This window comes from Lontra canadensis, unplaced genomic scaffold (assembly GCF_010015895.1).
Source record: "Lontra canadensis isolate GAN:19392208 unplaced genomic scaffold, GSC_riverotter_1.0 scaffold24, whole genome shotgun sequence".
In the NCBI taxonomy this organism is placed as follows: domain Eukaryota; kingdom Metazoa; phylum Chordata; class Mammalia; order Carnivora; family Mustelidae; genus Lontra; species Lontra canadensis.
In genome coordinates, this window is record NW_022631018.1 from 7,212,398 (window position 1) to 7,225,293 (window position 12,896).

The window sequence follows — 12,896 nt, forward strand, 5'->3', positions numbered from 1 at the left end:
GAGGAGGAGGAAGCAGGCTCCCCGTGGAGCAGAGAGCCAGAAGCAGGGCTTGATTCCAGGACCCTGAGATCATGACCTGAGCTGAAGGCAGAGGCTTTAACCCACTGAGCCACCAAGGTGCCCCAAGACACCTTTTTTCAAAGAGAGAAATATTCTGTGCTATCCAATAAGGTTGCCTTTAACCTCATGTGGCTACTGAGCACTTGATGATTAAGGATCAGAATATTCCATTTTGATTTTAATTAATTTAAAAAGCTATACACTACTACTGTATTGGATGGTACCATTATAAGTCAATGGAGAATTAAGAGACTTATTAATCAATCTGCAATTTATCAAATGATGGATCTTATTTGGGTCCCTATTCAAACAAATCTTTTTTTTTAAAGAGTATAAAACAATTAGGAAAATGTGAATCCTGTCAGATATTTAATATTAAGAAATCAGTATTAATATTTTTATGTGTAGGGACACTTGGGTGGCTCAGTGGGTTAAAGCCTCTGCCTTTAACTCAGGTCATAATCCCAGGGTCCTGGGATCAAGCCCCACATCGGGCTCTCTGCCCAGCAGGGAGCCTGCTTCCTCCTCTGTCTCTGCCTGCCTCTCTGCCTACTTATGACCTCTCTCTGTCAAATAAATAAATAAAATCTTTTTTTTTAAGATTTTATTTATTTATTTGACAGAGAGAGAGATCACAAGTAGGCAGAGAGAGAGGAGGAAGCAGGCTCCCTGTTGAGCAGAGAGCCCCATGCGGGGCTTGATCCCAGGACCCTAGGAACACGACCTGACCAGAAGGCAGAGGCTTTAACCCACTGAGCCACCCAGGCACCCCAAAAAAATCTTAAAAAAAAAAAAAAAACTCTACTTTGGTAATGGGGCCAGAGATTATCCTTTAAAAATAGTTGCAGATAAAATGATATAATTTCAACCTATAATATAAATTCAAACTATAATATAGTTTGAATTTGCTTCAAACTAATTGGGGGATGGAATGAAAGAAGATTAGGCATTGTACTGATAATGACTGAAGCTGGGTGATGGGTAAATGGGATCCTGGATACATTCTCTATATTTGTATGTCTCTGAAAATTCCCATAGTAGAAATTTTGGAGGGAAGAGGGGACACTTAACTTGTATTCTAGGAAGAGGTTTGCTTTTGTTTCCCCCAGGAAGGACAGTAGATACTAGAAATATAAAAAAAATTCTTAGGAGGGATGTTTAGATACTTTACAGGTTAACTCTGGTTACATGCTAATAAACTGTCCTTTATTTTTTAATTTTATTAAAGATTTTATTTATTTATTTGAGAAAGAGAGCATGCAAGTACATGTGAATGGGGAGAGGGGCAGAGAGGGAGGTAGAGGGAAAGGGAGAGAATCTCAAGCAGATTCCATGACCAGTGAGGAGCACAACACGGAGCTCCATCTCGTAACCCTGAGATCATGACCTGAGCTGAAATCAAGAGTCAGACCATTAACCAACTGAGCCACCCAGGTCCCCAAACTGTCCTTTATTTTATACACTCAAGCCTGACTGTCTATTGAGCAGCTTTTTACTTTTTGGGTGTCATAACTGAATTTTTCTTTGACATCATTTGACGGTTCCTTTCAAAGTGGTTAGATTAGAATGTAAAACCAAATGCCTCATTTGGACCTGTAGATGATGTGGTTCACAATTTGAAGTAAGAGCATTACAATGTACTTTCTTTCAATTTAGATTTAAGGATGTGGTAGGACAAAAACCACCACCATCACCACCCCAGCCAAAAGATATCCACGTCAAATCCCTGGAACCTGTGATGTTATCTTATTTAGGAAAAGGGTTTTTAAGATATAATTAATGACCCTGAGAAGAAATCATCCTGAATTAACTAGGTAGCCTTAAATCCAATGACAAATGTCCTTAGATACACAGAGGAAAATAAACAAAGTAGAAGGCAAAATGAAGAAGCAGAGATTGGAGGACAGTGGTCACAAGCCAAGCAAACAGGCAACCACTAAAGGCTGGAAGCAGCAAGTTCTCTTCCAACACTCCACAAGTGTAGCTGGATTTCAGACTCTGGCCTCCAGAACTGTGAGAGAATAAATTTTTCTCATTTTAAGGCACTAAATTTGTGGTAAATTGTTAAAACAGCCACAGAAAACTAATACAAGGAATTATCTACTCCTTCAAATATTCCTTCCTCATATTGGCTCAATAATTAGAAGCTATTGTGGCTCTAATTTTTTGAGCATCTTTTCCATTTTGAAGGCAGGAATTTTTGTTTCTTTTATTCAATGATGCACATCTACTGCTGGAAGCTACTCACTGATCATAACTTTTTATGTTTCTTTCCACCTTTCTCAGTGGCATTCTTTCATTAAACAGCTAAAGTGGCCCAAAAGAAAACAAAGAGCATAAAGAATAACTTATCTTACTTTAAAGTCTGCCATCTTGAAGCTTTAACAATTGTTCCAGATGTCTAATAGCTAATTAAGGAAACTCTATCTGAAATCATCAAGTTCATTCATTTGGTATATTATCTTTTCCTCTACCACATAGAGTATATACCACATAGAGTATAATTCCCAAAGCTTTTTTGTTTCATGATTTAATGTTTTGTAATTATCCCCTCTACTTCATGACCTCTGTCCCTCAAACTTACAATTTTTTAAAAAAGGCACTGTGTGATACAGTATGTTATTGATTTTTAGAAGGGAAGGAAAAATTGAAACACTGAAAACACTTTACTTTCACGGTATGCAAAGAAAGGATTATGAACCTGTGTCCCAAGTATTTCTTCCTTTCTTCTAGCTTGTTACCTGTATGCTACTCACACTTGATAATCATTTTTGTCACATCATTTTATGACATACTTATATCATTATGTTTGAGCAATGAGCATCCAATTATATTTAATTCTCTTTTAGTAAAAAAGAAGGCATTTCGTCAACTTGAAGAGCAATACTATTTACTATTCAGAAGCACGTCTTTCCTATTAGTGAACTAGCCTGAGGTTAGCGGCACCTTTATGGAACACACAGATTATTTTTGCGGGTAATAATACTATCTAGAAGTGGCCATTTCTGCAATATAAATGAATATGTAATTCTACTCCACTTAAATTTGAAATAACACCCTTCAGAAATAACTTCAGTATACACCTGAAACTAATGTAGTGTGTGTCAACTGTACTTCAATTTTTTTAAAATCCGAAAGAAGAAAGAAAAAGAAAGGAAGGAGGGGAGGGAGGAAGGAAGGAAACAAGAAAGGAAGGAAGGAAAGAAGGAAGAAAAAAACGAAAACTTTATTACATGGTTTGAATATCAATCAGATCTTCTTATCCTTTCTTAAAGAAGTTAATGAGAGGATTAAAAAGTATATCATTGATATAGAGATGATAATTATCTTGTTGGCTTGGCTCTTGTCTCAACTTTCACTCTTAGCCATCTGTATTTCTCAATAGCTCTAAAAACAAGGTTGCGACAACTACAAATGAATCAGTATTTCATTTTTTCAGTTAAACTTTCTATTACTCGCTGGTATATAGTCTTCTCATGTAATATTAACCCATTACAAGCAGAAATATTTTTGAAAATCAATAATAAATGACTAAACAGCACTAATAGACAAGTGGAAAAGATAATCTCCTGCCACTGATCAACTGAAAATGTAGCAAATTAGACATAGCTCTCCCTATTATAAATATAAAATAGTTTTATTTCCAGTTCAGAAGAGTCATATAAATAATTTTTAAGGATGATAATGATACACAAAGTGGAAAACTGGGGGAGAGGGGAGATACAAGATTATAAATATGAGAAAAGTAATATATTATGAATGCATACATTTGACAGTAATCATAAACATGCAAAAACTACTTCATGAATTTTAGAAACACAATTCAGTCTCCCATTCTCTAGAACTAAAAAGCAAGTTCACATCTGTTAAAACAAAGACCTGGGGACAGAGGTGAGGTAGAAGAAGATGCCTGAAGTGGACTCTGTCCATTCAAGCGTATAATTGTAATGAATAATTTACAAGCATACTTTCATCATCAATGCCACTAAGAGCTGAATTCTAGGGAGCTTAGGGAGATTGTAATACATCTGCTAACCAAGCTGAATAAGCAGAGGAAACCTAAGCAAAAATGATCCAACAAAAAACCTGTTTACAAGACTGGGGAGGGCATGGGAAAACAAAAGACACAGCAGAATAGCAGAGACTGGTGTAGTTGTGGTCACTGACTTATGTCCTTAACTGTATCTATTCATTCCACTTCAGAAAATCAGATAGTTATGTTAAGCCACCTGAGTCAGAGAGCTGTACTAGGCTAATATTAGCTATATAAACTCCCCACCAAAAAGAATATAAGATAAGGACAGGCAGAGTGTGAAAGGAAAACAAAGCATCAGTAAATCTTTCCATTTTAACAAATAATCTAAAAAATATATTCCACTGAAATATATTTAAAAATTCTAATAATTCATACATGATTTTTCAGATTTATGCTTATTTCATTATCTTCGAAAGGAAGCATACCAAACACAAAAATAAGTAGGCTGTCTTACAAAAAATAGTCACTCAACAGCTTATAAAATAATGATTTCTCAGCAGTCAAATGAAACTCAACGCTTGGCATCAAGATAACACAATGCCACAAAAACACAAAATCTTTAAATGAAGATCTCATCTGCTTTTCTACTGGTTTTAAAGAAATCCTACATGTGTCATCTCAGACTATACCTTATGAAATTACAGTATTAGCATTATAAAACAACAACGAATAATATGCTTAGCCATCTAACCAGAAGGCAAAATTCTGCATCTCAAGATCAAGTTAAAAATTTAAAAACAAGAAGCAAGCTAGGCCAATCTACTCCTTTTTTTCACCACAAATAGTACTTTGGCTTCAAAGAAGATTGAGGGAAAGGATTCATTTTATTCCTACTCATTGATGTGCTCAATAAATACGTAAGTTATTTCAGATACAAGGTATAAAACAAAAAAAGACAAAAATCTCTGGTCTAAAGGGACTTATATTGGTCTCAAGAAAACTAATAAATCAATGAGAAAAATAAATACATAAGATACCAGAAAGTGACAAATAATATGCCAAGAAATAAATAAAACGACGTGATAAAATTTAAAGTGACTGAGTGGCTATGTAAGATTGGATATTCAGAATGCCCTTTGAAGGACATAGCCACAAGAATCAAATGATTCTCCTCAGGTCGAGAGCTAAAAAGCCTTATTCTAAGAGTAAACTAGACCTAATTTAGGTATAGAAAGAAAAGCAAAATGACTAGAGCCTAGTAACCAAGGGAGAAAATGGTAGAAAGTAAGGTCATGACCACAGGATCAGATTATTTGGGGTCCTTTGGTCAGAGTAATAAATTTCTACCTGATACCCTTGGACCATAAGAAGGAGCCTTATGAAACTCCACTGTGATGCTTTTTGTAAAACTGCTGTTGGGGATACTAATCACCACACCAAACAAATACTCTTCATGATGGTCCAAAGGAAGAATTTCTCTTAAATCTCATGGTCATTAACAGCAGAACTTTTTCTTTCTTTCTTTTTTTTTTTTAAAGATTTTATTTATTTGACAGACAATAGCAGTGGGGGGTGGGGAGTGAGAAACACTAGCAGGCGGAGTGGGGGAAGGAAAAGCAGGCTTCCTGCTACACAGGGAGCCCCAAGCAGGGCTCCATCCCAGGATTGAAGGATCATGACCTGAGCTGAAGTGAGATGTTTAAGGACTAAGCCACCCAGGTGCCCCAGCTGAACTCTTTCTGAGAAACTGATATAAATTTACCGTACGTGAATTCTGATGTTAATCATTCTCTCATCTATTCCCTTAACCCCAGAAAATTCAGAGTTGAATTTACAATTAGCTTCTAGCAATTGTATAAAACCTTAAGGCATCTATTTTTTTTAAATAAATGTTTTCTTTCAGAATAGTTTAAGATTCACAAAAAAGTTACAAGGATAGTCCAGAGAGTTCTCATATACCCCCCACAAGTTTCCACTATGATTAACATCTTATGTAAGTATGGTACATTTGTCCCAATTAATGAACCAAAACTGAAACATTATTATAAACTCACGTCTATAATATACTTAGATTTCCTTAATCTTTACCTGATGTTCTTTTTCTGTTCTAAGATCTTTAAAATATCTAAGTCTACATACTAAATTTACTGGAGCTTTATAGTACTATTTTATCTTAATTTCTCCCTTATTCTAACCCCTGTAACTACTATCACCTAATATATTTTAATTCTATAAACTGCTCCCAATACTTCTGGGAACCATGCGGAATAACAACAACAAAAATGAGCAGAGAGAGAGTTTTTAAAAGATAAAATCAGCTTTTCCCCAACAAGTCATACAGTTCAGTATTATTCACTATTAACACTTCATAAATCTTTTTTTTTTTTAAAGATTTTATATGACAGCAAGAGACACAGAGAGAGAGGGAGTACAAGCAGGGGGAATGGAAGAGGGGGAAGCAGGCTCCTGAGCAGAAAGCCCGATGCAGGGCTCCATCCCAGCACCCTGGGATCATGACCTGAGCCGAAGGCAGAGGCTTTAACCTACTGAGCCACCCAGGCACCCCATGACACTTCATAAATCTTTTAAAAATACAGAGACTCAAAAAAAAATATTCAATTACGGGGCACCTGGGTGGCTCGGATGGTTAAGTATCTGCCTTCGGCTCAGGTCATGATTCTGGGATCATGTCCCGCATTAGGATTCCTGCTCAGTGGGGAGCCTGCTTCTCTCTCTGCCTTTCTCTCTGTCTCTCATAACTAAATAAATAAATAAATAATCTTTACACACACACACATACACATATCCAATTAAAAATTGTATTCAAATATATCTTTTGGATAAAAATGCAAAGTCAATCTAAAAAAGTCACTTTTATGTTTCAATACTGGTTTTTTCTTTGGAATTCTCTCTTTTTTAGGTACATACAACATTAGTGATCCTGATTGTCCTTATTGAGCCATACAACATTAATGTGGTCTCAGATCACACAAATCTAAAATGAGAGTGAGGCAAAATGATCTTATGAAGTCCCTTTCAGTTAGAAATGTCAATGATCTCTTAATTCTGTGACCTAGGTTGACTGTCAGATGCTATTTTGCTGTCACAAGTAAAGAGCAGAAAACAGTAATGCTTCTAAATAAAAGATAGTACAGTTTAAAAAGAGAATATCAAAGCCTGAAGCTTTACTTGAAATTAATTCAGAGAAAAACAAAAATTGATTAATATAGTATATAAATAATATTAGTGTATAAATTTATATGTATATTAACTATGTAGATCAAAGGTACCCTGGGAAAAGGGGAAATTACCCCCCAAAAAAAGTTGTGAATATTTACCCAAGTAGATTAATTTCATAAAGTGGCTGAGATACCAAATGGGGAAAGACAAAAAGCATGAAAGAAAAGGTAAAAAAAAAAAAAAAAATCAATTCATCATTTTATATTTACCACTAGTTCTCTATTATTGAAAATTTGACTACGTCAAATGGGTATTGCAATTAAGTGGTCTGTATTCACATCTATACTAAACTGTTTTGTCTCAAAACAATCCTGTTAAGATGTCACTGATTTTCTGCTGGGAACCATTAGCTGGCAGCTTCATTTAATCTATCCCAAATACCCAATTCCTCACTGGCAGCAGGAATTGTAAAAACACAATAGAGTTTAAGGGTTTTTAGCATCACTTTCCAAAAATTCCTTGAAACACTGTTCTACAAAAGACTGACTCCACAGATTTTATACCTGATCTTGACATTAAAAAAAGATCCACAATTCTAGTCACTTTAATATTCTTATTCTACTGTCATGGTATGCTGCTCTACAAGTCTTTCTGCAGGAAAAAAAAAAAAAAAAAAAAAATTTAAATACTAAAATGTTTAATTATTAATGCCATTATTTAAAAATCAATAAATCATATAAACTTTAACATGGAATTTAAGTCATCTTCTAAGTCACAGAATATTTCCACGTGTAAATAGTTAACAAAAAACCAGATTATCCAGAAGAGTAAGTAATGATATATATCAAAAGAGATTAAATATAAATTGATAAGGAATGCCTGAGAATAAGTCCTTAAGCTTTCTTATGTACATTGTTTTGGAATATGAGCACTTCTTAATTACAATTATAAGACATCTACTTTAAATAAAAAGAGAACCTTTATTTTTCATGAATCAATATATAAATGAATGACACGTGAAATTTATTCTCAAAGGATGAATGCAGCAAAATACCATAAATCTGAATGTTTATTTATTTGAGTAAAAAAAGCAACTTTAGGTGAACAAGTCTTAATTTCTTAATGCACTGAAATTATTTTGTTTGGTGGGTTTTTTTTAAGTGAGGAAAAAGCCCACTTTATTAACAAAGGGTAAAGGCACTATCTTGAAATGTCCTACACAGTTGCAAGAAAATGACTCACTGGTATAAAAATTGTGTCTGTGGTCAACTTCTTATCAACAAACAGTTTCATATACTATACCTTTTATCAAATAAACCACTTCACTCTTACAGAACCCATTTCAAGTCACCTTGAATGAGAAAGCTATTTATTTTACTATAACTCATCTAAAGTAATAAGTCAGCAAAAAAAAATTTTTATAAGATTTTATTTATTTGAGAGACAGAGAGAGTGAGCAGTGTGGGGGGGGGCATCAGGAGGAACAGACTCCCCACTTGAGCAGGGGGCCTGATGTGGGGCTAAACCCCAGGACCCTGAAATCACGACCTAAGCTGAAAGCAGATGCTTAACTGACTGAGCCACCAAAGCACCCCAGCAAAAATGTTTTTTAACTTTAATAATGATGTACCTTATAACCATTCAACACATGTAATTATTCAGTACAGCTCTTAATTACTTAGATTTGATTCAATACAATAAACATTTTAAAAAATATAAATGTCCTCTGGATGCTATAAAAAACAAATGCTCCTGTATTCTAATAGAATAATCTAATTATCAATGAACTTAAGAATCTTGTAAACCTACTGGCTAATTATTGTCTAAAAGAAGTTAGCATTAATCATATTGATCTAAAATTACTTAAGATTTATGGCAGGGGTTCTAGACTTTGCTATTTATTAGAATCACCTAGAAGAGTGTAGAACTATCAATGCCTGGGCTTCTCTCCCAGATCCTACTTTAATTCGTTCGAGATGGGAACAAAGTATCAGTAGTTGTATAAAACAAACAAAACAAACACAGGTAAACTGAATTAAACATACAGCACAATTGAGAACTATCAACTTGGGATATACTTCAGTTGTAAGACAGAAAAAACTTGCTCACTGGCACCAAAAGTTTTAAGTCTACTAAAAACTTAAGGTGTAGGAAAAAAAAAGTGAAGAAAAGGAGAAAAAAAATATTTTAAAACATAATCAAGGCCTAACAAACATTTTTGCCTTTAAAAAATGTTAAAGTTGAAAGCCCTTAGATTTGGTTGATAGATAGGCTTATGCTGCTTTATTTATAGATAACAGCTAAATGAAAGCAATACAAACACAATGGTAAGAATAAATGACAGAAATAATTATCATTCAAATTTAACACCATAGAAAGACAGTAAATTAATATAGTACCACGATCAGATGAGACAAAATTATAGTCAATAACATCTTCTAACCTCAATACTACACAGAATAGTGTTTCTTTAAACCACTTTCCAATACCTTCGATTCTTAAGTACCTCAAAAGAGAAGAATTCATTTAAGAAGATATAGTTACATGGCTCCAATCTGGGATTAGAAAGAATAAACAAGTGCAGAATATTTCCCTTATGAAAGCAGCACATACATCTGTATGATCAGCCACAATACTCTCTTTACAACAGTGCCCAAAGTTAACATCTCTGAGCAATGAGATAAAAAAAGTTCTTAATTATAAGCATTTTACCATATTATCACAGAATTCAGTTTCTCTCTAATAACAGTTAAAAGTGTATGAAAATTACTAGCAACATGAGCCGGCATGAAGGGATGAATGAGGATCACCAGAACAAGTCAGAATATGTTTGTTACAAACTGGATGGTAAACTTACAAGAAAAACTAAAGATAAGTAGTCCAACCTTGAGAATAAAATTAAAAGAACCAATGATAAAAAATTATACAGGATGAGGGAACCAGTTAAACTTCCATGTAATTTCATTTTTCTTAAAATGAAATTTTAAGAAAATTATTTTTAAAATATTTTGAGGTACTCTTTAAGACATAAAGAACATTTTGATAAATAAGTACTTTCTGTTAAACATTAGAAAATTAAATATATTTTAATAATAAATTAAATATTATTATAATCCAAAATTCAGTGACATATTATAAAACTAATACCCAAGTGCCAATACCCTGCTAAGGATTTCAAGATGTTAAAGGAAGCACATTTTAAATGCAGAATGGTTAGAGATCAAAGATGTAGAATTCTATGTAATTAAAAAAATGAGATTTTTTTTTTTTTTTTTTTTTGCTTCGGGAGTAGAATTCAGTGATTCAGCAAAGAAATGAGATTTCTTATAAAATTATAGACCTATACTTTTATATTAAACAACTTAAGCATCTGTTACATGTCATAAAAATAAGCCTCCAAAAGCCTGTCACTAGAATGACTTCACAGAATTCCAGTTTGGTGTCTTATAAATATATTAATCTATACACACTATCTAGATTATTCTTGGTATATACCTCTTCACATTCATCCTTCCTGAGAAAAATGTGGTATGAAATTTTAAAAGATTACCCAGCATCAGAGGAAACACTCCCTCAAGAAATAACTGTTGAATTAGCTCCATTATTTAATGACATAAGAACTCTGACAACTTTAAATTATAGCTCTCCAAACCTACCAAAGGTTAAACCCATAAGGAATGAGCTGGTGAGCAGAAGCTGAGATAACAGAAAAGCTCAACAAAGGTAACTGGAGAGACAACTACTGTCCTTAGATCAGCGATTTTATGACTGCCAAAGTGTGCACATGCATTTAGATACATGTTTATATCACCCACACACACATACACAGTAAATATGCTTCATTGTTTTGTTTTGTTTTGTTTACTAATCCCAATCTAAAGACATGGCATAAATAGAAAGGAAAAACTAAATTGCCCAGACTAATTATGGACTAAGGATTTACTAAAGGATGCATGGATGAATCGATGGATGGATAGAGAGACAGATATAAAAATATATTGGGGGGAGGGGAGATGATACAGGTAAGAACTGACTCGAAACCAGTATCTGTGATTCACAATGCTAAGGTGATTCAAGGACATTGTAAGGGATCCATTTTAGGTAAATGTGAGCTTAACAAAAAGCTGACTGAAATATAAAGTAATCATAACATATATTTTCAAAAGCATAAAAGATCTATATAACAGGGCAGGATATATTAGTTTTCTACTACGCAGTTTAAAATATCTTCCCTTAAAAAGGGATTTTTTGTGACTAAATTAGGGATTAGTACATCTTACCTTCCACAGAAGGTGCCTGATCCTGAGCTGAATACAGCATATCCTTGAAAGCCTATTAAAAGAAAAAAAAAGTGCATGAAATAATGAGTAATCTTTAAACTAACAGCATTTGATGCTAAACAATTACTTCTTTTTCAATATCCAGACTACACAATCCAGACTACTAAATTGAGAATTTAGTAATATACTTCAATTAACTTTAGTAAGCTGAAACCCAAATACTATACTTTCATATCAACCCAGTATTGTCCAATCTTTAAGAAAATGACTAATATGTACACTTTAAAAATTAAAGGGCATTGGGAACAGAATGAAAAATCTCCTGAGAGATCATAAACTCTCTTGACTAAAAAAAAAATAGCGAGAGAAACTGAGAACAATGGTCCAAAAGATACATATGGAACAGTGCTTAAGAAAACATGAAACACTGGGGTGCCTGGGTGGCTCAGTGGGTTAAAGCCTCTGCCTTCAGCTCAGGTCGTGATCCCAGGATCCTGGGATCGAGAGCCCTGCTTCGGGCTCTCTGCTCAGCAGGGAGCCTGCTTCCTCCTCTCTCTCTGCCTGCCTCTCTGCCTACTTGTGATCTCTGTCAAATAAATAAATAAAAATCTTTTAAAAAAATCCAATCCTTTAAAAAGAAAAGAAAAGAAAAGAAAACATGAAACACTGGATACAATTTTTTTCTTTTTGTAGTAACATAAAAGTAACATAAAATTTACCATTTAACATTTTCACATTAACAATTCAGTAGTGTCAAGTACACGCACATGCTAGGAAGACAGCCTCGGGAATTCTTTTTATCTTGGATACAAATAGTCTTCAATGAAGGCCTGGAATGTCCTCCATAAGAGTGCAGGCCTATAAATATATTTACAGATTGTTTTTCTTCCAAACCAGTGAATTAACTACCAATAATATTTAGGTAATTTGGATGGCTGCAGTTTGGTCTCCCAGTAAGTGGTTTGGGAGCAGTAATGAAAATCATTTCCCCACAACTATCAATATAGTAGAATCAACTGAGTGGATAAGGCTCCAATGCTGAAGAGCTGGTCCTAAACAGGTGGCTATATCCAGTCCCAAAGCTTCGAAACTTCAAATACCATCTAACACTTGGTGATTCCCAAAGTGGCCTCCAGCCTCCCTCAACAACTGACATTTGGAGTCAGATAATTCTTTGTCTATGGGGAGGCTGAGGGGCTGCTCTGTGCATAATAGGATTTTTAGTATCATCCCTGGCATCAAGAGACTCACTAGGCTCATCTAGATACCAGTAGCAACACCTCCACCAAAACTGTAACAACCAAAAATATCTCTATATACTGCCAAATGTCCCATGAGGGTCAAAATCAACACACCACCCCCACACCCAGAACCACTGCCCTAGAGTCATTCAAGCTTAA

At 34.4% G+C, this 12,896-nt stretch overlaps 1 protein-coding gene across 1 annotated transcript in view; it reads right to left on the reverse strand.

Annotated features, from left to right (window-relative positions):
- Positions 1–12,896, reverse strand: part of XPR1 (xenotropic and polytropic retrovirus receptor 1) — a 237,692-nt gene that overhangs the window by 194,546 nt on the left and 30,250 nt on the right. The window contains exon 2 of the mRNA XM_032862717.1: positions 11,497–11,548. Coding sequence (XP_032718608.1) covers positions 11,497–11,548 — 52 coding nt within the window. The remainder of the gene's footprint in view (positions 1–11,496; positions 11,549–12,896) is intronic.